Raw genomic sequence first — 23939 nt, 5'->3', positions numbered from 1 at the left:
ATCAGAGGGGTGAGTGAGTGAGTGACAAGATCAGATTTCAGAAAGATTCCCTCCAGTCGCAGTGGAGTGGATGGGACAGGAACTCAGGGATGGGAGACCGAAAGCAGCAACCCCGTTATCAGACAGAACAATAAGGGAGGCTGTTTAAGCAATGAGGGTTACTGAGGATCAGCACTAGAGAAGAGGCTGCGGGAATCTGGGCAGAATATCTGAGAAGTATTTGAAGAGATCATTCTCAGGGCTTGGTTAGGCTGGTCTTCCGTGGGCAGCAGCCAGGACCCTTACTCTGGCCTTGGGCCTTAAACACAAGGCGGAGATGTTCGGGTTCGGAAGTGATCAAAAAAACGCCTCGGACTCCGACCTCAAACATCCGCCGCGGCGAAGGGGATTGGTACTCTTTGCGCCCGAGCCCGCCCCCAGCAGGGGAAAGCGCTGAGTCATCCTGGCGGGGCGCGTTGGGTCTGGGCGGTGCTGGGGCCGGATTCCCCTCTCCCCCCTCCCCCACCCGCACCCCCAGCCCGCCCTGACTCTCGCGAGAGCCTTATAGGCTATAAAGGCAGCGCCCCGCGCACGCTTCGCGTAGCTTCTTCCTGGCTGCTCTGCTTGGTTTGTCTGTGAGAACGGGTGAGTATGTGGGCAGCCTCCACGGGCCGCAGCGCCCCGCGTCGCCTTTTTCTCTTCTTTCTCCTTCTCCTTGGGGCCTGCCCCTCTTAACTGGGGTTCTCTGACGAAGAAAGCGGCCGGGTTAGGTGGCCCTCACGTGGGACCCGCTTGTGGGTGCGGGGACGTGATTGAACCCGGAGGCCAGCGGCGGCTTGAGTCTTCTCTTCCCTCGGCAGCCAAAGCAGAGGGCGCTGATTGGTTTGGCGTGGCATTGGGGCGGGTTGGTGGCGATGGGGTCTCCTGCCGTGGTGGGGGGCGGGGGCAGTTCGGGAAGCTTGTAGAGTGGATCTGCAAACTGATCGGAAAATGAGTCTACCTGCCCGTTGTGTAGAAGGGGGAAAGGTTGTTCTCGGTCCTGAGCTGTGACTAGCAGTGGAGTTTCGGATACTGAGATTCCGTTCTCCGTCTTCAATTTTTTAGCTACAGAGTGGGGTTTATGGTGATCCTACATGCCCTCGGTGAAGGCTGCTGGTGCTTTCTGAAGGGCTGGGGTGGGGGAGCCAGCAACAGGGTACCTGAAGTGGGTTTTGGGAGCGTGGCTTCTTCCAGGCAAGTTCAAGGGAACGCACCAGCTGTAAGTCTAGCCGCCTCCCCCCCCCGCCCCCCCCCACCATTGGTTGTGCTTTTAGTGGACGTGGGGGCCCCCAGGAAAAGCAGATTTGGGCAAGAAAGCCATTATGTTACGGTCACATCCTTTGTTTGGTTGCCAGGTTGCTTCGTGCCTTACTGGTGGTTGTTTTTGGTTTGCTGTTATAGATGTTAAGCGGTTAAAAAGTTTGTGGCAGTCGATGCTCACAACATTTCTTTTGTATTGTGAACCAAGAACTTTGGGACTTGAAAAGTTAGTTTCTTGGGGCTTTCGAACTGGATTAAATCTTATCTTGGTTTTGACCTGGGTGAATCCAGTGTAATATTGCTTTGTGGCAATAAATTGATTGTCATTCTACTGATTATTGTCCTAGGATCTTGGCTCCGAGATAAGAAAGCCATTTTTGAAAGGGCTCCTGGGCGTTAAACACAACACCTAGAACTTTGAAATTGATCAGAGGACATAATTTTGGTCTTACCTCTTAAAAAGTTGGATTTACTTTAGGGTGTGTGCTGTCTTGGGCAAGTCTACCTGGAGAAAGGTAAAAGTGTGCTTCCCACATTCTGAAGGCAGATGGAAGTGCAGTCCTGGGAAAGGGCAACTTCTGGGAGTCAGGTGCTCAGTATTTATGGCATTGTGCATTTGGATCCAGGTTTGAGAGTTTCCACCCCCTTCTCTCTGTGCATGTGTATAATGAAAGTACAGAAGAAAAGGCAGTTGTACAAATGGTGGTTCAGGAACAGTAAGAGGTTACTTCAACTTATAAATAAATTTCCATTTGAAAATGAAAACATAACATTATAAATCAGCTGTACTCCAATACAAGTTTAAAAAAGTAAAAAATAAACCTCAAAAGTACAATCCAAAAAAAAGGGGGGGAGAGAAAACAGCTGAGGTTCAGAAATGTATAATATTTTTGTTTGAAAGTTGGAAAGCTCGGTTCATGCTTCTTATTATAAAAGATAATGTAGGGACTCCTCTGGTGGTCCAGTGGTTAAGACTCCGTGCTCCCAATGCAGAGGGCTCTGTTTCCATCCCTGATCAGAGAACTAGATCTTGCATACCACAACTAAGAGCCCTCTCGCTGCAGTGAAGACACGCTGCAGCCAAATAAATAAATGTTAAAAAAATAAAAATAAATTGTATATTATGTATACTCAGTGCCACTGGACAATTTCTACAGCTAAGTCTCTTAAGTAGATTAAGGTTGCTGGTTATCTGGAAAAGTAAGGCTTGCATCTAATTCATTTTCTCTTTTCTCTTTTCCAGCTGATAGCAGTATGTCTTCAGGAAATGCCAAAATTGGGCACCATGCCCCCCAGTTCAAAGCAACGGCTGTTATGCCAGATGGTCAGTTCAAAGATATCAGCCTATCTGACTACAAAGGTAAGAGTAATTAGGTTCGTTATTATGGAATTATATTATAATCTAGGGATGGCTTGTCCAGTTTCTGTATTTCTTGTCATGTTTGATTGTAAAGTGATTTTTTTTTATATCTTCTGTATCTTTAGGGTAAGAGGCTGTTGCCTTGCTATTGAATCGAAGTGGTGATTCTCATCAATGAGCATAGGGTAGATATCCTAAGTCAAAACTCTGTTTGGAGAAAGCACATGATGCTTCATTATGTTTGGACATACTGTCTCGATTATCTTCCCAGTATTGCTCCTCCATTATATTATTGGAGATATTCTCATTATTTTGTTATAAGAGGCCTTCAAAAATTTAAAGTCTCAGAGCTCAAGTCTTTGGAGCTCTGTATGTTCAGTTCAGTTTACGAAATATGTGTGTCATGATTGCTGTATTAGGCAGAGGGCTTAGGCACATGTCCTTGACTATTTTGCCCCCAGAGGAAAGTTGATGTCACAGTTGGAACAACTCTCCTTTCTGTTAAATAGTTTCAAGTAGACACCTGGCAAGTTCTGTTGAGGCTCTTTTTACTTTGCAGTCCTGGAGCAGCAGCATCTTCTGGGACAATTGAAAATATAAATTCCTTAGAATGCAAACCTGAAACTCAGATGTCAGGTATACTTTTCTTGGTGGTATGGCAATCAGTTCCTAGAGTCAGCTTTTGGATAGAACCTGTGACTAGTTTTGTTAACAGGTTGCACAGATTGGGTGGAATGAGAGCAGATAAGTGGGGCCCTGTGGAGGGAAGCTCCTTCTGGCAAACAATGTAAGTATCAGCATAGGGAGATGGCCCTGGTCCAAGGGTAAAGGCATGAGGTTTAGCAAGGGCTGCTCTGTGCCTTCCTGGGCTTAACCTGCTGAAACTTGTTAGGCAAAGCCCTGGGGAAAGTTGTTGAGATGAGTGTGTTTATAGTGATTTTGCGTTCAAAGTGAATATCAAAAGGAAGAGCTTTTTTTGATTTTCAAACATTGTTACTATCTGAAAATAAGTGAATATTTGGAATTGTTCCAGATAGCTCAGCACATTAGGTATGGTGAGAAGCTGCCTAGGAGGTTGAAGATCTAGAATACTTCAATTGGTAATCATAATGACTTTCATAAAATTCCAACTTGGAAATGCTGTTACCTACGAGGAGAATTTTTGGAACTTTTTCCTTATAATTTTTTTCTTGTCAGTCTTAGAGCCTTGCAGCAGAGAATCCAGCAATTCAGCTCTTTCTGGGTACTGATTATATAAGCATTGGCGTTAGACTGTCCAGTAGGTAATTGCATCCTTGCTTTTTCTTTTCTTCACTGGAGAACTTGGTGTTTGTGCTAATGTTAACCACCAGAGAAGATCAAAATTAGACTGAACAGTGTTTATCTGTAGTTGGCAGCTAACATGGAAGCAGGAAAATAAAGCATGGAAACTAAAAGAACTTATGGAAGAGGTTCTGACAGTAGCTGCTAGGAGTCATCTTTGTTGAGTATCTTGGCATTTTAATGGTTGTGTCTGCCATCAACTTTCAGATATATATTCTCTTTACAGCAAGGAAGTCTCTTTCAAAGGCTAACTTGGGCTTTTTTTTTTTTTTTTTTTAATTTCTCCCCTCCCAGGAAAATATGTTGTGTTCTTCTTTTACCCTCTTGACTTCACCTTTGTGTGCCCCACGGAGATCATTGCTTTCAGTGATAGGGCAGAAGAATTTAAGAAACTCAACTGCCAAGTGATCGGTGCTTCTGTGGATTCTCACTTCTGTCACCTGGCATGGTAAATCTCTTGGTCCATTTAGCTTGGAGGTTTTATTTTTTTATTATTTTTTTCTATTTTTTGGCCATGCTGCATGGCATGTGGGATCTTAATTCCCCGACCAAGGATTGAACCTGTGCCCCCTGCAGTGGAAGCCTGTGTCTTAACCACTGGACCACCAGGGAAGTCTAGGCATGTGAACTTTTAAATTAAGCAGCAACTGGGACTGAGGAGACGAGACGTTGGCAATAGACTTTCTCAAGTATTGACTTCTGGCTCCTTATAGAAGAGTGCAAATGCTTTGACTTTCTCTTGTTGCTCTTATTACCTGGCATCAGAGGAGAAGCAGGTTGGATTGCAGCTGAGTATACCCTGGTGACCTTAACTGTTTTCAGCCATTTATTTTTGAAATTTTGAAAACGTTTGAAATTTTGGGGGAACTTAGAGTAGGAATATTGGAAAGGGAAGGAATAGATACAGTAATGCTTTGCTACTCAAGACGTTGAGTGAAGGTAGTTATATGTGTGCTTTTTGCTGTAGGATCAACACGCCCAAGAAACAAGGAGGACTGGGACCCATGAACATTCCCTTGATATCAGACCCCAAGCGCACCATTGCTCAGGACTATGGCGTCTTAAAGGCTGATGAAGGCATCTCATTCAGGTATATACCCGGGGAGGGGCGCTGCGCGGGGCTGACATTCATCAGGAGAAATTATCTGATAGGCTGAGGACCTTTTATTTGAAAGGTAGAGCCCTGATCTGTGGAGGCTTTTTTCTCATTTCATTTTTTTCCGCCGTTCTATTGAGAAATAATTGATATACATCACTGTGTAAGTTAAAGGTATATGGTATGATGCTCTCGTTTCATTCTTTATGCAGGGCCTAAGGGGAAGGCCAGTGCAAGTGCAGGAGACCAGCTCATTTCCATTTCTTCTCTATTCTGACAAAACAGTTTCTAAAACTGCACTTTCTCAAACCTTTAATATTTTCTTTCCAGGGGCCTTTTTATTATTGATGATAAAGGTATCCTTCGACAGATCACCGTAAATGACCTTCCTGTTGGCCGTTCTGTGGATGAGACACTGAGACTAGTTCAGGCCTTCCAGTTTACTGACAAACATGGGGAAGGTAAGTCACTGCCTGGTGACAGGACAAGGGAGTGGGAAAGATGGTAGGAACAAAGTCTACCGGATAAGAAAAGGGTGATTATGTCTCTTCAAGAAATTGCAGTGTCTGGATTATAGTGTGTTGTGGGGGCGGGGTAGTGGAAAAGCTTGGGAAGGAGAATATAAAGGCTTTTTGTTCCAACCACATATTCCCAGCATCTGCCTTGCTCATTTAGAATCGCTCACTTCTGCAGTTTCAACTTGAGTGTAGGAGGATTTCATAGGTATATATGGGCAAAAAAAAGGTTGGGAATCACATCTAGAGATAAAGCATGCCACTCTTGATGAGTGTCTATTGGGAGAAGAGCTTAATCTCTGTAGACCATATTTGTTCTATTGGGGTTTTAAAAAATAAAAAATAAAGTAGGGACATCCCTGGCGGTCCAGTGGTTAAGACTTCACCTTCCAATGAAGGGGGAAGTGCAGGTGCGATCCCTGGTCGGGGTGGGGGAGCTAAGATTCCACATGCCTCCCAGCCAAAACACCAAAACATAAAACAGAAGCAGTATTGTAACAAATTCAATAAAGACTTCAAAAAATGATCTACATCAAAAAAAATCTTAAACAAAATAAATAAAAATGAAGGTAATGTCCAACCAGTTTTGAAATTTGGGAAATGAAAATAGGACTAAGGGGATTTCCTAGGTGGTGCAGTGGTTAAGAATCTGCCTGCCAATGCAGGGGACACGGGTTCAGGCCCTGCCCCAGGAAGATACCATATGCCATGGAGCAGCTAAGACTGTGCGCCACAACTATTGAGCCTGCGCTCTAGAGCCCGTGAGCCACAACTATTGAGCCCATGTACCACAACTACTGAAGCCCACGCACCTAGAGCCCATGCTCCACAACAAGAGAAGCCACCACAATGAGGAGCCCACGCACCACAATGAAGAGCAGCCCCCACTCGCCACAACCAGAGAATGCCTGTGTGCAGCAATGAAGACCCAACACAGCCAATCAAAAAGAAAAAAATCCAATAAATTAAAAAAAAAAAAGAAAATAGGACTAAGATAACTTATCCAAAGACAATAGGCAGAAATAGTTAATACATTACTGTCTTTTAAAAATCCATTCTGGGACTTCCCTGGTGGTCCAGTAGTTAAGACTACCCCTTCCAATGCGGGGGGTGCAGGTTGGATCCCTGGTTGGGGAGCTAAGGTCCCACTTGCCTCATGGCCAAAAAACATAAACCACAGAAGCAATATTGTAACAGATTCAATAAAGACTTGAAAAATGGTCCATATCAAAAAAAAAACTTAAAAAATCCATTTTGTTGTGCAGTGTGGTGGTTGTATTTGTAAGACTTATAGTCACCAAATATCAAATTATATGCTCAGTATAAAAATTTTTTTAAGGAGGAAGGGTTAGGGCCAGAGGTTTGAGATGAAATCTCAAGGTTCTTCATTAGAAGTTTAAGGATCAAAGATGATGTTTTTGTGAGCCCTTGCAAAAATCTAAACATGACTGAGCAGATTCAATTTATGGTTTGTATCTAGCATTTGCTAGAGTGTAGGTCCTTATGCTCTAGCTCTTCTCTCCTTATATATTCTCATTGCAGTGTTTTGATAACGTCCTGAACTACTTGCTTCTAGCCTTTGAGTTTGTAAGGCTGTAGCTTTTGACAGCTCCCCACCTCTGCCCAGCGTATTTGTTGCTTGGAATGAGACCACCTTGCCCCAACTAAGAGATTAGTTTTAAGAACTCAGCTCCTCAGACTGATGCAAGTGCTGGGCATGTAGGAGAAGGGGATCTTGAACACCACCACCCACACCAGCTTAATATAATGAAGGATATGATAGTTGTGATCAAGTGCTACTGATAGCAAGTGCACAGGTGGACTTGGAGAGATTTCTTGTCTTACTACATCTCATTTTCTTTCTCTAGAAAACAACTCATTTCAGCTCTAATGTGAGTTGAAGTGGAAGTTAAGATTCTGGATTAGTGGTGTTTGGGGGACCCAAAAGTGCTAGCTTGACTAGAGTAGAAGGCTCATAGGTTATGGGAAACAGAAGGCACCATTTGCAGAAGCATGTGTGGGCTTTACTCTGGATTGAAGGAGCAGACAGCTGCTGTGACTGCCACCTGGTGGAGAATGAGGTTCAGCACAAAGGTGGAAGGAGCTGGGGAGTGGCAAAGTTGGCCCTGTACTGGACTGTCCTAGGACCTTGCATAGCCTTTTTTTTTTTTGGCGTAGACTCTTGAACCCAGGCTTTCAGGACTGTGAGGGTTGCTTCTTCACACACTATTCTCTGCTGCTTCCCATCCCATAAGAACAGACACAGCTTTCTGCATGCAGCCTTTTATGGCTTATAATATGGCAGTTACCACTTGAGAGCGTGTAAATACCAAGCACTATATTAGGTGCTGTCATGTGTTGTTTGTTTGACAAATAACCCTACATTCCTATTTTTTAAATTGAGATATAACTGATACATGACATTAGTTTCAGGTATATGACATAATGACCCGATATTTGTATAGCCTACTTAAAAATTTTTTTGATCTTGAATTTTACAGTTCTTTTGAGGGGGTCTTTAAGTGAACTACATTACATTTTAGTAGAGAAAAGGGTGGAACTGATAAATACTACAAAAAATTTTTTTACTTAAAATATCTTAGATTCCTATTCTTAAGGATCAATAAACCAGTATTTAAACATGGCATGTATTCATAGTTAATGGTGGAACTGGGATCCAAATTCAAGCCCTTTTTTTTTTAAAGGTAATTTAAAATGCTGAAAAAGTTATTGTTTAGGGCCTTCTGTGTTGAGGAGAGTGGAACTTTTACCACTTGAAAGCTGGTAAATGTGGGACTCAGCCACTTCTGCTGGGCTCCATATTGATCTGAAAAACCAGCACTGTTGGGTATGAGTGAAATGTCCAAGTGCGGCTCTTTCTGTCCTGTCATTAATTATTGGTACAGTCTTAAGTGAGGCCTTAGTGCCAGGAAGGCTAAGTTGTCAAGGTCCTTTCTGGTTCATTATTCCTCCTATCTTTGTGTCATAATTGGGCTCTTCTCAAGCTATGTTTTCTTCCTGGACAGAAGAATCTTTGGTTTCCCTGCCGGCAAACTATGGGGTGGCTCTGGGTCTGTGCTTTTATACTGCTCTTTATTCTCAGAAGCTTGTTTATACTTAGGACCTGTGTTTTAATCCTTTGGTGCCACTAAAGCTAATGACTGTGTAACAATCAAATGGAGATTTTGTAAAGCAGCTGGGTTTGCCATGTAGTGCTTGTTCCATCTGTACCTTGTTTCCAGACCACTGTTGGCTGTGTGTGACATCTGAGGCTATGACATTCTTGGACCAAAACGGGCTTTCCCCTTTCTCACATGAGCAAGTGAGACTTTTGCTGCTCCATTATTGGACTTTAGTGACTGCATGTCTCCTAGAAGACAAAACAGTGAACAGAGTGGAAAATCAGAGATTGGTTCTCTTGCCTTACTTTCCTCAGGTTTGCCCAAGGAGCATTGCTAACTCAGGATTGTAGGAAAGGTTGAAGGTTATGTTTTTCTGCATAAAATGTGCACAAGATTCAAACTTCGACCTTTTGCTTACCCGAGGTATAGAAAGCAGTTACTTAGTGAAACAAGCAGGACCGTCTGTGGAGGTCCTGCCCCTTTGTATTTCAGGCATTCTTGTTTGGCAGAGTTGAGGAACCCTGAGAAGGCAAGCTGCTTGCTGCCTTCAGATCTCTGAAGGGCTGCTGGAAGGAAGAAGCAACTTTAGTGTTAGGGTTTACACAATCCTAGCTTTGTCATTTTTTAGCTTATATTTTTCTTGGGTATGGGGGCAAGTCATTTAAGTTTTTTTAAGTGAGTTTTAGGTTATATATATATATAATTTACCTTTTTAAGTGTATAATTCAGTGGCATTAATTACATTCACAGTGTTGTACATCTGTCACCACTATTTCTCAAACTCTTCATCATCCCAAACAGGCAGTAGTAACCATGAAGCAGTAACTCAGTATGCCCCTTCTATTCTACGTTCTGTCTCTATGAATTTGCTTATTCTAGATATTTAATGTGAGTGAAATCATATAGTATTTATCCATTTGTGTTTGGTTTCTTTCACTTAGCATAATGTTTTTAAGGTTCTCAAAGTTTATCCAGGCTGTAGTATATATCAGAACTTCATTCTTTTTTTTTTTTTAACTTTTTATTTTTTTATTTTTTACAATAAACTGTATATATTTAGAGTGTACAATTTGGTATCCCAGTCTCCCAATTCATTCCCCCCCAACCCTCCCCACTTTCCCCACTTGGTGTCCATATGTTTGTTCTCTACATCTGTCTCTATTTCTGCCTTGCAAACCGATTGATTTGTACCATTTTTCTACAGTCCACGTATATGTGTTAATATACAATATTTGTTTTTCTTTTTCTGACTCACTTCACTCTGTATGACAGTCTCTAGGTCCATCCATGTCTCTAAAAATGTCCCAGTTTCATTGCTTTTTACAGCTGAGTAACATTCCATTGTATGTATGTACCACATCTTCTTTATCCATTCATCTGTTGATGGACATTTAGGTTGCTTCCATGTCCTGGCTGTTGCAGATAGTGCTGCAGTGAACATTGGAGTGCATGTGTCTTTTTGAATTTCGGTGTTCTCTGGGTATATGCCCAGAGTGGGATTGCTGGGTCATATGGTAGTTCAATTTTCAGTTTTGCAAGGAACCTCCATACTGTTTTCCATAGTGGCTGTATCAATTTACATTCCCACCAGCAACATAAGAGCGTTCCTTTTTCTCCACACCCTCTCCAGCATTTACTGTTTGTAGATTTTCTGATGATGCCCGTTCTAACCGGTGTGAGGTGATACCTCATTGTAGTTTTGATTTGCATTTCCCTAATAATTAGTGATGTTGAGCAGCTTTTCAAGTGCCTCTTGGCCATCCGTATGTCTTCTTTGGAGAAATGCCTATTTAGGTCTTCTGCCCATTTTCTGATTGGGTTGTGTGTTTTTTTGATATTGAGTTGGATGAACTGTTTATATATTTTGGAGATTAGTCCTCTGTCTGTTGATTCGTTTGCAAATATTTCTCCCATTCTGAGGGTTGTCTTTTCGTCTTGCTTATAGTTTCCTTTGCTGTGCAGAAGCTTTGAAGTTTCATTAGGTCCAACTTATTTATTTCTGTTTTTATTTCCATTATTCTAGGGGGTGGATCAAAAAAAATCTTGCTGAAGAACTTCATTCTTTTTAAAGGTTGAATAATATTTCAACGTGTGTGTGTGTACACACACTGCATTTTGTCTATCTACCCATTAACAGGTTGTTTCCACCTTTTGGCTGTTGTGAATAATATTGCTAAAATATTGGTGAACTGGTTCTGAGTCCTTGTTTCCAATTACTTTGGGGTATATATATAGGAATAGAATTGCTGGGTCATATGGTAATTCTGTTTAGATTCTTGAGGAGCTGCCAAACTTTTCCACAGCATCTGTACCATTTTACATTCCCACCAGCAATACCAAGGGTTCTTTAAATCCTTACCAACATTTACTTTCCATCTTTTTTTTTTAAACTATAGCCATCCTAGGGTATGTGAAATGGTATCTCATTGTGGTTTTGACTAGTGATAGCATATTTTCTTGTGTTCATTGACTATTTGTATATCTTTGGAGATGTCTTTTTTCGAGTCCTTTGCCCATTTTTGAATTGAGTTGGCTGTTGTTGAGTTCTGGGAGTTCTGGATTTTAATTTTGGCTATTAATCCCTTATCAGATATGATTTGTAAATATTTGCTCCCATGTTGTGGGTTGTTTTCACTCTCTTGATAATGTCCTTTGATCTACAAACATCCTTAATTTTGATCAAGTCCAATATTCTTCTTCTGTTTTTTACTGTTGCTTGTGTTTTCAGTATCATGTCTAAGAATACAGTTCCAAATCCAGGGTCATGAAGTTTGACCACCCTGTATTTTCTTCAAAGAGTTTATGGTTTTAGCTCTTATATTTAGGTTGTTGATCCATTTTTGAGTAAATTTTTTGTATATGATATGAATAGGTGTCCAATTGCATTGTTTTACTTGTGGAAATCCAGCTGTTCCAGCACCATCTGTTGAAGAGCATTTTAAGCTTAGTTTTTAAAAGGTGCATTTTTGAAGCATACATAAAATTAAACAGAACATATGAATACCTATTTATCTACTACCTATTAACAAAATTCTTTTGCCGTACATGCTTTTAGGTTATTTTTATAACAAAGCATAAAGTTGAAGCTGTTACTTAATTTCTTTAAATTTCAGTCACTGCGTTGAATATATTAGGTATCATAGTAATTAGGGCTGTGGTGAGGATTAAGTTACATATTTATAGTTAGTCTTGTACTAAAAGGCTGAATGATCTCAGACAAACTTGTAGGGTAGGCTTTCTGATGCCTGAATGTTGAAGCTCTTTAGGGCTCAGATTTGGTTTTGAGGCACCCAATTGTCCATGGGAGGTTGGAGCTCACCACTAATCAAGTTATTAATTAGTACCCTTTCTCTTACAGTGTGTCCAGCTGGCTGGAAGCCTGGCAGTGATACCATCAAGCCTGATGTCCAGAAGAGCAAAGAATATTTCTCTAAGCAGAAGTGAGCACTGGGCCACTTTAGGGCCAGGCTGCAGTAGGCGGCCATGGTAACAAAACCTCTTTTGTACTATTGTCATACTTAAAACACAAGATCTTACACTCAGCCCAAATGTGGTGAGGGACAAGATGGGCCTTTCCTGCAGGGGTTGGGGAAGCCAGCCTTTTTTCCTCTGGAGGGAATGGCCTGAGCTGTATTATTGGGGCACACTAGCTGATGTGTACAGTAGTAGGGTATCACTTTTGATCTTTTGTAGTTTTATTAAACTTGAACTGAGACCTTGTCGACTCTTCATTTTAGAGGGGCATTAGCCTTTGATTTTAAGAGGGGTTTACTCTTTGCTTTCCCTCTTTAGGGAAAAATGAGGTGTGACAGCTGCTCAGAATCAGGAAATTATATTGGGGGGAAATGCAAGTAGATACAGGGAATGGACCTGAACCAAGGTGTTAACGTTTCGTTTCACCATATCTGGAGAAGAGTAAGACCTACTACAGTATTGGCCAAGGCATTGCAATCTATGCTATAGGCTGGGTTACAGGTGAAGGGCCCCAATGAGATTACTGACATTTATTTTTACACTACTGGGAGGGCTGTATGAAAACCTAAAGCTTGGCCTCTTCTGATAAATGCCTGATACTGGTTCTGTAAAAGATCAAAGTTAGAGGCATCAGTACCTTTGGAACTGGAAGGGTGAGGGGGATACAAACATAAGGGCTCGTATTCAGTAGAGTAGGTCTTTGTGAGTCAGAAACACCTCTCGGCTTCCCTGGGTTTCCAGCCTTGATTTAAGGGTCTTGCCTTCATTCATTATCATTGTCCTCGGGAAGGTTGTCAGTGTGGCAAAGGTGGCTTCCTCCAGGGCTCTCGAGGCTAGGGCATATATATCACGTGGTGCCTTTCCAGACATGGCTACCCCAGCCTACCTACCCCTCCAGTATTCAGACAGGTAAGACCTATGGGCAGCAGTACAGGGTTCCCCGGAGCCTTCAATAATAGCTTACTGTATTTCAGGTACTGTTTCATATTTATTCAGTCTCCACAATAATCTGAGGAAGGTACCGTTATTTAGGGGGTAGTTGCTCCTTAAGCCCTGTAACAAATAGCATCTTGAAGCACTGCAGAGAAATGGTAATAGGTAATTATCCCATGTTGCAAGGCAGGTGGGAAGTCTGGGTCTGCTTTGGTCTTTAATCTTGACCAAACTTCTCTGAGCCTTACATCTATAATTCTTAATCAAAAATGATTGTCTTGTACCCAAAATAAAAGTCTTGCCTAGCCAAGTAAGTCCCAGCATGTGCCACTGTTACTAGGATACCACACGGGAGGAGGGTATCAAGGGCCAGGGGATTCAGGTGGTGAGACCCTGGGGCTGAGCCAGCCTCTGCTAGGATTCTGAGGCTTCTTGGGTATGAATGTGCTAAAATGAAGCTCTTGGGATGTGGAGTTGGGCTCCTCTGAGGGCTGGGCCAAGCCCAGCAAGGCCAAGCGTTGGGCAGGTGGAGTGGAAAAGTAGGCCTTCTGTTCTTCTGAGTAGCGCTCCTGAGGTGTCACAGCATCCCGGTAAGTCCAATCGTGCCAGTGGAAATTGAAGCGTTCAAGCAGGGTGATCCGGTCAGCTCTTGTAGGTACACAGTCGAGGGGCTTTGTGGGTGGCAGATCCGGCACCTCTATTCCACGCAGCAGCACCACCCCTCGGATGGCAAACCAGCCCCCAAATCTGGGATGTATACATACACCTGCTATGTTCTGGGGAGAGGGTAAAGAAAAGTAAGGTCATGGAGGTCACACCAAATGCAGCTGCCATAAATGCAAACTAGGTTTGTTCACTTATTCTCATTTCTCATCTCATTCTGATTGCACATGTGAGCTTCTTGTCCGTGTTTTGGCTGGCCTCCCCTATTTCCTCTCCTGGACAACTTTTTTCATGAAGTCACTGACCACAAGGAAAGGTTCCTTAAGCTGATCCTCAGCTTCCCAGTCTCACCAATGGTAATCACAGCTCTGCCTGCTCCAGGCTAGTTCTCTGACCTGATGTGACCCCAGGTAGACATCACAAAGCATGTGGAACTGGACCCTTGACCATGGTGCACCTTTGTCCTGGACTGTGCCCATCAACTCCTTTACCCCGGGGGAGGTGGAAATGGGCTTGAAATTTTTTTCTTCTGGTTGTACCTCACAGTTTGTGGGATCTCAGTTCCCTGACCAGGTATTGAACCTGGGCTACAGTAGTGAAAACTGGGAATCCTAAACACTAGGCCACCGGAAAATTCCTGGGACTTGAAGTCTTGAGGAATTTTCGTTTCATTTTCTTTCTCAGTCCCTATCCATTCATACTTGCCCTCTGACCTGGGTCCCCCAGGGGTCAGACTCCACGTCCTGTCTTTGGTAGTAGTAAGCTGCCCCAGCCACATGGGCTGCTGTCTGAGCCAGAATCTTGGGGCGCCGGTTCGGGTGTACCTCGTAGTCAGCGATGACTTCTATTTGCAGCTCTGGGAGGCTCTGGGATAGATGACGAGAGGGAGGCTTTTAGCACAAGAAGAATCATGACCATGCCCAACAGAGCCTTGAGTTGTGTTAACGTGGCCCTGTCCTCAGAAGTCACGTTTAAAGGGAAAACATGACCTTGAATTTGGAGTGGGGTCGGGGGCTTCAGTGTGAAGAAAATGATCCTGTATCTAGGAGGGCCCATGTTTGAAGGGAAATACACAAGGTCTTGCTCAGAAACATCCTTTATGAGGGGTGACTTGGCTCTGTTCTTCAGAGGCCCAGTGTGGAGGAAGACATGGCCCAGCTTTGGGGATACCCAGTGTATATGCATGACTATGTACAAACGTAAAGTGTGCAGTGGGGGAGTATCGTTCTGTCCTCAAAAGACCCCAAAGACAGCATAAAGCTTCCAGGTCTAGGGCAAAGACAGGTGAGAGATTCATGGGGAGTGTTGGACTTATTCCTATTTCATTTGGAGGCCAAGGGAAGTCTGATCATACAGTTATCCATCAGTGAAGGGTGAGTGAGATCAATTTTAGACCTGGGGGGCTGCTAACCTCAGGTGAGAAGGCAGAATGGGGAGAGATCACAATGTCAAGGCTGGCTTTAGGATATCCTTCTGCTTGGGGAGTGGCTCCTAGCCCTAGGTAGGTCTAGATCCCGCACTGAGCTTGGAGGAGCTGGAAGAAGATGCAGGTTTGGAAGCTGGGGGAGGCTATAGCCAGCCTTGCTCACCTCTCTAACACGGCCCAGGTGGTAGGCCACACACTGGTCCACAGGGTCAGTCAGTGGTTGGAGATGGCAGCTCTGCAGGAAGGGCTTGAGAGCCCGGTCAAACATGGCAGGTGTGCTGAGTACCAAGAAGGCCAGGGTAGGTCCTGGCAGGGGCAGGTGAAAGGCTGGAGGCAGGAGTGCATTGTACCATGCCACCTGGAACAGAGAGAAAATTCAGGCCATACAAAAGGTCAACTTGGGGGGCTTCCTAGGTGGCGCAGTGGTTAAGAATCCGCCTGCCAATGCAGAGGTCACGGGTTCAATCCCAGCTCCAGGAGAATCCCACATGCTGCGGAGCAACTAAGCCCGTGTGCCAAAAAAAAAAAAAAGAAAAAAAGACAAATTGATAAATTGGACTTCATCAAAATTAAAAAAAAAAAAAAAAAAAAGGTCAACTTGGGCCTTAGTCAGGCCCATACCTTAGTCTGGCATTCAAGGCTTCATGCATCTTGCCCAGCCTCCATCTCATTCAGTCAATGAAATTCTACTGATGTTGTATGCTGTGTGTGTATAGGGGACTCATCTGAATATGACAGGGAGTTACAATAGAGAGGCAAAGAATTCATAAACAACTAAGAACAAAAAGAAATTGTACTGTGATTAGTGCAATAACAGTGCCAGTGAAGGTCTTCTGAAATTAGAAAAGGCTTCTTGGAAGCAGAGTCGTGAAGGCTAGGAAGGAAATTTACAGGCTGATGTGGAGAGGGAGAATCTGGTGTGTGTTTTAAATAGGTCCCAGCATAAAAGAGGCAAAAAGTGCATAGTTGGAGAATAGCAAATTGTCTAGTTTGAAAGAAGTGAAGCATCTGAGGAGGCGGGCAGAGGGAGAGAAGCCTGGAGAGATCAGTAGGAGTAAGACTGTGACTGGCCTTGAATACTACCAATTTAAGGAATATGGGTCTAATTTGGTGACCATGAGGGGCCAGCCATTGAAGATTTAAGAAATAAACTGACATAATGGTCAGTTTTAGATCAATCTGGCTGCAGTGTGGAGTATGGAATGTGATAGCAAGGAGGTTACTGCAGAAATCCAAATGAGAAATAGTGGCCTGGACCAGAGCATAGATGAGTTGAATGGAAGAAAATGGATCTGGGACATTTAGGAGAGAGATTCCTAAAGATCTCAGCGGCTGATTGTATGTGGAGCTGGGGAGGTGAGGAAGTAGGAGCCTACAATGACTGGCAGGGTTGTATGTAGATGGCACTGTTCAGTACCATAGCTCCCACTACCAGGCCTACTTGATTGCACCAGATAGGCATCCCCATTCTCCCCTATACCTGCCATTCACCACTACTACCTCCACACCTTTACTCAAGCTATTCCTGATATTTGGGATGTACATAACCCTCCTTCCTTCCAACCTATCTTTTCATATGTAGTTCAACTCCATTTTTTTACAGGGAAGCCTCTCTGAGGCTAGATCCAACCTACCTCTTCCTCTATAATCCTCTCCTAGCACTGTTGTGTGCCACTCAGTGGAAGTGGGCTGCCGCTTAAGCATCAGGTAAATGGCTAAAGCTGAGTTGATTTACCTTTGTTTCCAAGCACAGGGCTCAGTGCAGGGGGCACTGGATGTGGGGGAAATGGATCTACGTGAACAAGGGTAGGTGGTGATGCCAGACTTCTATGTCAGGCAAGTGTATAGTTTCTATACCCAGCCCAGCACTGGAGATTGGCAACGTTATAAATGTAACCTTTTATTTGTAGATGGAACAACCCAGCCAATTGTTTGCTTGTTCAACATCGGAAATGCCCTTCGCTCATCAGGTGACCTAAATTCTAGCCATGCAAACATTCCAGACCTTGCCCTCTCCCAACTCCTTCGGGAAGCTTCCAAAGTGACTCTAGCCCCATGGGTCCCGTTCTTCCTGTAAATTACGTCGATGATAAAGCCACAAGGTTCCTGGATCATATGGTGTCTCCTATTCATCAATCTGGCATTGTATTAAGTTAAAAGGACAAACGTGCAACGCTTCTTTACCCGTTTGGCCCAAGCTCCGCGGACACACAGTCCCGAAAGGGCAAAAGGACACCGGGCCAGAAGAGCTCGGGAAAGATCAGAGGACTCCCGGGCCTCACGCCGGTGGCACCGAAGCCAACCGTACACTTACCCCTAGCACCACGGTAGGGTTAAACCAACCTGGAAGGGGTAAACCTCGAAGCCAAAAGGGCACAACGTGTCTTCAAGCTTCTGCTTCAGCTCTGCGACTTGCAGCTCCATAGCGCACGCTACCCGCTGAGCCTATTGGGGAATGGAGTCTCAAGGTAACTCGAGACGTTACGCTTTGAGGCAGCTTGGACTCCATTTCCCAATAGCTACCGGGCTCAGCAGCGGGACCTCGTTGGCTCTGCGCGATGCATCCTGGGACACGTAGTTCATTCGGTACTCAGAGGCAGCCACTACAGAAGCAAAAAGACTCGATTTCCCGGCAAGCTTCACGGTGGGGGTGTGACTGCGAGTGTTGCTTCCAGGGAAACGTAGTTCGATAACCTCCATCTCGGGTTATCTCCAGTAGAGGGGAACTCATTTTCCCAGGTGACGCCGCGAAGGCCAGTACGAAGTTAGGCTTTCCCGGCCTACCGTAAGGTTTGAACCGGGCGGCGGCAATAGTCCCTGGCACAGGCTCAGTGTGATGGCGCCAGCGTCGCGCGTCTGGAGAGGTCTCGACCAAGATTGGGCACCTTCAACTCCCACCTGATATCTGCGTATCAGAGCATCCCGCTTTTCCCGCAGTTCCCCAAGGACGCCGCTCCCCTGACTAGTCCCAGAGGCACAGTTTTGGTCTCATATTGCAACCTTACTTTTAGTATTGCATCCCCCACTCACTTCTTTAGATCTGACGTTGTGGTCTTTCCTGGGCTGTGCCTTGGGTGTCCACAGTTGGAAGAGCAAGGGCACAAGACACCAGGGAGCCAGACTCCTGCCGCAGGCTATGAGTAGGAGCCTGAGCTGGTCTGAGCAGCTGGACGCGCTTCTCAATGCTACTGACGGAAATGTGGCCAGGATTAAGGTGAGGGGACGCCTGAATCCCCTGCCCTCCGGTTTAGGGGATGTGGGTTAAGGGACTGCAAGACAGAACTCATTAGCCTGTGCATTTGTTTCTTTTACAGCAAAGGCTGTATCCCCTTGGAGTCTCCACGGCGGGTTAGTATTGTCCCTTTTCTACCTATCCCTCAGCCTTTTCTCTTTCCAGGATCTGCCTTTTTCCAGTGCCTGTGCCATCCACTGTTCCTTCCAAATTCCAGCTTCTTTTCCGGAACAAATATCTGTTCTCCCCCTCACCGTAAGAGGCTTTGTGCTTGTCCCTTCCTTATTCCCTTAGCAGGAGACCTGGCTGGGACCTGGATTTCCCCTCATCACTTGCCTCCCCAGTCAGGAGTCCAAACTCAACAGCCTTGGGCTCTAGAGACTCCCATTGTCCCAGAGAGGCTAAGTTGTGCTGAGGCCCGTGATGCATCTTCTCTCTGGGATGAAGTTACTATTCTTCGATCCCAGCTTCGATCCCAGGCTCAGGTGAGGCGTGGGATCCTAGGTGTGTATTTTTGGGGTTTGTGTTAGACAAGGATACCAGGGGTTGGGGGAGCCCCTTATACAGTAGCTCATGTGGTTTTTCTGCCTGGGTAGGTGACTGAGGCACTAAGGCAGGCTGTGCAGGGCCTGCTGGAGGAGCGAGAACAGCAGAAGTACCAGATCTCTGCCCTAGAAGGTATCTGATAAGTTCTTTTCTTCATATACTCAGCCTCATACATGTGCACACATTTTGTTGCACTCCTGTTGTGTGTGCGCTTGTGTCTTGATTTGCAAGTATAGTCTCTAGGCTCATGTGTGAAGTTCTTACAGGGGCTGATCCCCGACTTGTCACACTACAGCATCACTAAGGTTGCTACAGGGGGGCCCAGAGCAAAGGGTCTTTCTCCTGGAGCAATGCCTGGAGGGGCTGAGAAAGGAACTGCAGGGCCTTCGAAGCCAGGTGCAGGAACAGGCCCGAGTCCAAATACAAACAGGACCACAAAAGTGCAGTGCTACCAGTGGCCTTCACCAAGAGCTGCAGAATGAGTAAGTGATGGGCAAAACCTCGCCTTCTTCAGGCCTCTGAGGTCCTTGTACTCTGGTAGCCTCCTCTGGGCTTGTTAATTGGCTTTAGAATGACACCTCTGTCATCCCTGCAGGCGGCAACTGCTGTGGGAGGAGTCAGAGATTCTTCGGGAGGAACTGAAGTTGCTGCGGGACCAACTGAGTGAGTAAAAGGTTGGGGGTGGGCATGAATTCACCTATTCCTTTTTCTGGAAAGCCTTCTTGCTTTCCTAATAAATGACCATAGCTCTGACTGCTTGAGCTACCCAGAAATCTGACCAAATATTTTGTCTTATCTCTTGGTGTGAGTCTAGTCTCCCCAGTCAGCTTGGAAACTTCCCAACAGCTGGACCAGAATGGTTCCGTCCTAGTTTTCAGTGCCAGGCTGGGCACAAGGCAGGGATTGGGAAGGAAGGAAGTTGGAGAACGGCCCCCTTACATTTTCTCTCACCTGCAGGCCAGCACCAGGAGCTGCTGCTGAAACAGATGACTGAGGGGTGGCAAGCTCAGGCCCGCAGCAGGAAGGTAGGACCAGGATTGGACCTATCTGTTCATATCTCCTTTTGGAGGCCCCTTCCTTTCTCTATCTATCCCGTTTTGCAGACAGGCCAGGATACCCTCTCCTACCCCTAGCTCTTTCCCTCTCTTCCCTGTGCTGACTCCACCTGCCTCCAAAGCTCCTCTTCCTAAGCCGTCTGCTCCAGGCCATGAGAAACTATCTTTGTCCACATGAGGGTTCCAGGTGTGCTGAAGAGGGGAGGGGGGTACCTTCTGGAGAGGGAGAGGTTTGGTCCTACCTGGGCCTATGGTCTGGCAGATGTTGGATCAGCTGCAAAGTGGCCAGGAGGGCAAAGGTCACACCCTGGAGGCTGTGAGGACAGAGGTCCAGGATGCCCGACGGGAGCACGACCTCCTCAGGTCAGGGAGTGTGGGTGCTTGTGGTAGTGGAAGGGATTTGTGTCACAGAGGCCAGGCATTGGGGACCAAAGTTCAGCTATCTTAGATTTGACACCACCTGGTAGGGGTGGTATGCTAGGGGTTACAGCCCATATGGGCAGTACTGGGCATTCTTTACTTGACACAGAGTCACTGAAGTATCTATATATTTGGAGGAGAAAGGGGGAGGAGACTGGAGTCCTAGCCTTAGGAAGGAGGACAGTTCTGTGGTGGGAGGGCCCCTTGACCCACCTGCACCATCTCTGCCTCTGATTCTTTCCCCTTTGCAGGACTTCCGTTCACGTCCTCCAGTCTAAGCTGCCCCTGGCTGCCACCTTCGCCATGTCTCTTTCTTCATCTAGCTCTGAAGTCAGTCTTCCCGACAGTGACAGTAGCTGGGAACTTTTAAGGAAACTAGGTGGGGGTAAGGCAGGGATCTGGGAAAAGCTGAATCTGAATGGTGCCTGGATGCCAGCTGCCTAATTGTTTGACACTGGGTAGAATGGAGTCTCTGCCTCTTTCTTTGTGAATCCATCAACCTCTGTTGCTCCTTATCCCAAGTCAGGCCTGTATGTCCCTCCGCATCAGGGCCCACAGCCTAGATCTGTATGTATCACAGTGATTGCTGATGATTTGTTCTTTCTTTCCTTTCTCTCCTCTTAGATCTCCAGAGGCATACCCTTTCTAACCTGGAGCCCAACAGCTTTCAGCTCCAGACCCAGAGCCTTGAGCAGGAGGACCTATTCTTTAAGGGCCCCAAGATGCTCCTGAGTGACCTGTAAGGACTTGTAAGAGTAGTAGGATGAAGTCTTCTTTGCTTACCTTCCCCTTGGAGGGACAGGTTTCTGGGTCCTTTGCTCCTCCCCTTTTGATCTAGCTGGTATTTGCCCTCCCTACTGAGGCTCGTCACTGCCTGTCCATCCCTACCCACCAACTGCAATAAAATGGTTTAACCCTCCCTGATGCATTTTCTGTGAATCAGCACCCACATGGGATAGAGCCAGCTGTACCTTTTCTTCTTTCTCTTACTTGACTGCTTCCTGCCACCTCTTTCTCGGAAATCCAAGTTCATAGACATTTATAACTGTCTTCTGAGTGCAAGCCCTGTGCTCAGTGGAAGTTGGAAGAAGATGGGAGCTACCATTCTGGTGGGTAGAATGAGGTAGGACAACGCTCTGGGGCAGTACTGCTGTGGGGATGCAGAGGAGGGCAAGACACTCTGGTGGGCCCTTGACCTGGGCAATGGAAGACTTCTCTCCTTTTTTTTCCAGCTTCTGCCTCTTGAGGTTCACTCTAGCTTCTTCATATAGCTTCATCCTCAGCAGCCCAGGCTGCATTTCTGCAGCAGTCCCCTCTTTAGTCTCTCTTCTTTCAGTCTCTACGTCTAATCCAGTGGCTTTCAGGATTTTTTGACTGTGACCTCCAGTGAGAAATACAGTTAGGGACTTCCCTGGCATCTAATGGTTAAGACTTCATCATCCAATGCAGAGGGTGTGGGTTCGATCCCTGGTCAGGGAGCTAAGACCCCACATGCCTCACTGCCAAAAAACCAAAACATAAAACAGAAGCAATATTGTAACAAATTCAATAAATACTTAAAAAAAAAAGTCCACATTAAAAAAAAAAAGAAATAGTTTACATTGTAGCCTAGTAAATATACATGTATATATTTATTAACTGAAACAAATTTTATGATTCAATACTTATTATTACTAGGGATTAGGCACTCTAATATTTTGTATCATATTATATTTTTAAAAATACTTTGTGGCTATTGGTTCTGATCCTTCCATCACTCGGTTGCTCTCTGGAAAGTATATCTTCCTAGGTAGACTAAGGAAAGCTTTACTTTTTCCTTGCCTTGTCTTTGTATTTGAACAGTGGAGTCCAGGATTTCCCTAGAAGTAGCAGCATCTCAACGAAGTCCATGAGGTCTTTTCCACTGCTAACGATAGCCAAAAGTAATGTCATTTATCCACCAAGGGAATGTTTATTGAGCATAATACATAACAGTCCTGGTATGTATTTGTCCTGAGCTAAGGTATACAGTGGACTCCCAGCTCTTAGCTCAGTCTAGCTGGGAAGAGGAGACCATTATCTGAAATAAAAGCATAATAAAAGGCTGGAGTGAGTAGGGGAGGAACTGTTTCCTGTTACAGGGTACATTCAAGGCCCTGGCCTAACAGGTCACGAAGAGTGGGCCTTGACATCTGAATAGCTACAAGGCAATCCTCAGGGTTTCTTTCCCCTCAGCATTAGGGAGATTGATGAGAGTGGAATGGTAAAGAGCATACCTGGGTCAAACAGAACCTGTTCAAGAAAACAAAAGCAAAAACTTCCCATCAAGTCTCATCTTCCTGCTAAAGCAGGTACAAGGAACCCCTGTCTTCTACATCTTTCACTGGGGAGGTGATGCATCTGACATAATGGCATTATTTAATCTACTTGCTACCAGTGCTGTACTTATCAACTACTTTGCATCAAGGTCTGTGGAAGACAAGTTTGCTAGGGTGCCAGGGCTCCAACAGAAACATTAAATAACAATGTGGAATAATGGTATTTGAACTGTCACCAGGGGGCAGCACATGATTTATTGCCAGGAGAATGATATAGAAAAGGCTTTGGGCCAAGGGGAATGGGTGATGGTGATCTCTTTTCTCCCTTTAAAGATCCTGTGAACTATCAATCTTCCTAAAACAGTGTCCTGTTAAGGCTACTCTCCTGCTAAAGAACCTTTTTGATAATTCTCACAGCATAAAAAAGAAAGGACAGGTTTGGCATTTAAGCTGAACCCACATTCAACTTCTTCTCTCTCCACTCCTCTCCTACTACACAGCTTTCTTAAACTTTATTGCCGCCAAGAATACACACCACCTATACTCCAGCTATTCAAATCCCACTCATCTGTCAATACCCTTCCAACAGGAGGCAAATCTAAAGATGTCAGAAAGGAGGTCTCTAACCTCAGGGAGCACTGGTGCAGGAAGGCCCATACTGCACTGTTTCTTTACCTGTTCTTGCCCTGGAAGCTCTAGTTCTGTTCCAATCTGCTCAGGCATGAGATTCTGACTGCCTGAGATCCATGCATATGGAAAGCATGAGGAAATATGTGCCTGTTGAACAGCTGAATAGAATTCTTATTCCCTACCCTGTTTTCAAACGAGCTTAAGGGTTACATCCTAAAAGAAGCCTTCACCAAATCGAATCTCTTAGTTTAGATGAATTGCTCGCTCAGCATTTCTACCTACTTCTCTTACTATTTCAAGTCGCTAATAATTGTTTATATCAGTTTTCCCCACATACTATACTGAGATCCTGTCTGACTGCGTTCATACGGCTTTTGCCTACTCGGTCCTTATTCAGCTCTATCTTCACCAACCGAAAAGCCGCGCCAGTCGAATCCATTTTCTGTTGGCTTTATCATTTACCAAGCGCCGATATGTTTGGCATTTTGATTGGTCCATTTTGTGTTTACTGTCCCGCCCTCTGAGAGGCTCCTGGACTTGGGTTTCCCCCCAGGTGTAGTCCCTTCTCG

General features: G+C 45.0%; 3 protein-coding genes across 5 annotated transcripts; 2 read left to right on the top strand and 1 right to left on the bottom strand.

Annotated features, from left to right (window-relative positions):
- Nucleotides 1–501: 501 nt before the first annotated feature.
- On the top strand, nucleotides 502–12409 carry PRDX1 (peroxiredoxin 1). The gene is made up of 6 exons (XM_057709160.1): nucleotides 502–624; nucleotides 2522–2638; nucleotides 4256–4409; nucleotides 4929–5051; nucleotides 5388–5518; nucleotides 12053–12409. The coding sequence occupies exons 2-6, from the start codon at nucleotides 2533–2535 to the stop codon at nucleotides 12136–12138; spliced, it is 600 nt and encodes a 199-aa protein (XP_057565143.1). The 5' UTR covers nucleotides 502–624; nucleotides 2522–2532; the 3' UTR covers nucleotides 12139–12409.
- Nucleotides 9817–17743, bottom strand: MMACHC (metabolism of cobalamin associated C). Of its 2 annotated transcripts, XR_009049214.1 has the most exons (5): nucleotides 17534–17628; nucleotides 15354–15548; nucleotides 14478–14630; nucleotides 12806–13877; nucleotides 9817–11617 (listed from the first exon to the last, which is right to left on the bottom strand). XR_009049214.1 is itself a non-coding variant. In XM_057709139.1 (4 exons), exons 1-4 carry the CDS (start codon nucleotides 17612–17614, stop codon nucleotides 13464–13466), a joined length of 843 nt encoding a protein of 280 aa, XP_057565122.1. In that variant the 5' UTR covers nucleotides 17615–17743; the 3' UTR covers nucleotides 12496–13463. The 2 variants fall into 2 exon arrangements, 1 of the variants encoding a protein (XP_057565122.1); XM_057709139.1 differs by lacking the exon at nucleotides 9817–11617 and having other exon boundaries at nucleotides 12496–13877; nucleotides 17534–17743.
- A 228-nt stretch (nucleotides 17744–17971) lies between these two features.
- Nucleotides 17972–21353, top strand: CCDC163 (CCDC163 homolog). Of its 2 annotated transcripts, none has more exons than XM_057709128.1 (8): nucleotides 17972–18404; nucleotides 18505–18538; nucleotides 18720–18907; nucleotides 19019–19100; nucleotides 19264–19450; nucleotides 19564–19631; nucleotides 19926–19993; nucleotides 21068–21353. In XM_057709128.1, the coding sequence occupies exons 1-8, from the start codon at nucleotides 18327–18329 to the stop codon at nucleotides 21173–21175; spliced, it is 813 nt and encodes a 270-aa protein (XP_057565111.1). In that variant the 5' UTR covers nucleotides 17972–18326; the 3' UTR covers nucleotides 21176–21353. The 2 variants fall into 2 exon arrangements, with proteins under 2 accessions (XP_057565111.1, XP_057565100.1); XM_057709117.1 differs by having other exon boundaries at nucleotides 18717–18907.
- The last annotated feature ends 2586 nt before the right edge of the window (nucleotides 21354–23939 follow it).

The sequence above is a fragment of the Hippopotamus amphibius genome, chromosome 1 (assembly GCF_030028045.1).
Source record: "Hippopotamus amphibius kiboko isolate mHipAmp2 chromosome 1, mHipAmp2.hap2, whole genome shotgun sequence".
Lineage (NCBI taxonomy): Eukaryota > Metazoa > Chordata > Mammalia > Artiodactyla > Hippopotamidae > Hippopotamus > Hippopotamus amphibius.
The sequence above is the reverse complement of the archived record's forward strand: the minus strand, read 5'-3'. Positions and strand labels throughout refer to the sequence as shown.

Excerpts from the sequence above, each read along its gene's own strand:
- PRDX1 (XM_057709160.1), top strand. The coding sequence starts at position 2,533 with ATGTCTTCAGGAAATGCCAAAATTGGGCACCATGCCCCCCAGTTCAAA. Across the intron at positions 4,410-4,928 it reads CACTTCTGTCACCTGGCATG|GATCAACACGCCCAAGAAAC; the intron begins GTAAATCTCTTG and ends TTTTTGCTGTAG. Across the intron at positions 5,052-5,387 it reads GATGAAGGCATCTCATTCAG|GGGCCTTTTTATTATTGATG; the intron begins GTATATACCCGG and ends TTTTCTTTCCAG.
- MMACHC (XM_057709139.1), bottom strand. The coding sequence starts at position 17,614 with ATGGAGCTGCAAGTCGCAGAGCTGAAGCAGAAGCTTGAAGACACGTTG. Across the intron at positions 14,631-15,353 it reads ACCTGGGCCGTGTTAGAGAG|AGCCTCCCAGAGCTGCAAAT; the intron begins GTGAGCAAGGCT and ends CATCTATCCCAG. Across the intron at positions 13,878-14,477 it reads CTGACCCCTGGGGGACCCAG|AACATAGCAGGTGTATGTAT; the intron begins GTCAGAGGGCAA and ends CCCTCTCCCCAG.
- CCDC163 (XM_057709117.1), top strand. The coding sequence starts at position 18,327 with ATGAGTAGGAGCCTGAGCTGGTCTGAGCAGCTGGACGCGCTTCTCAAT. Across the intron at positions 19,101-19,263 it reads CCAGATCTCTGCCCTAGAAG|CATCACTAAGGTTGCTACAG; the intron begins GTATCTGATAAG and ends GTCACACTACAG. Across the intron at positions 19,994-21,067 it reads CTCAGGCCCGCAGCAGGAAG|ATCTCCAGAGGCATACCCTT; the intron begins GTAGGACCAGGA and ends CTCTCCTCTTAG.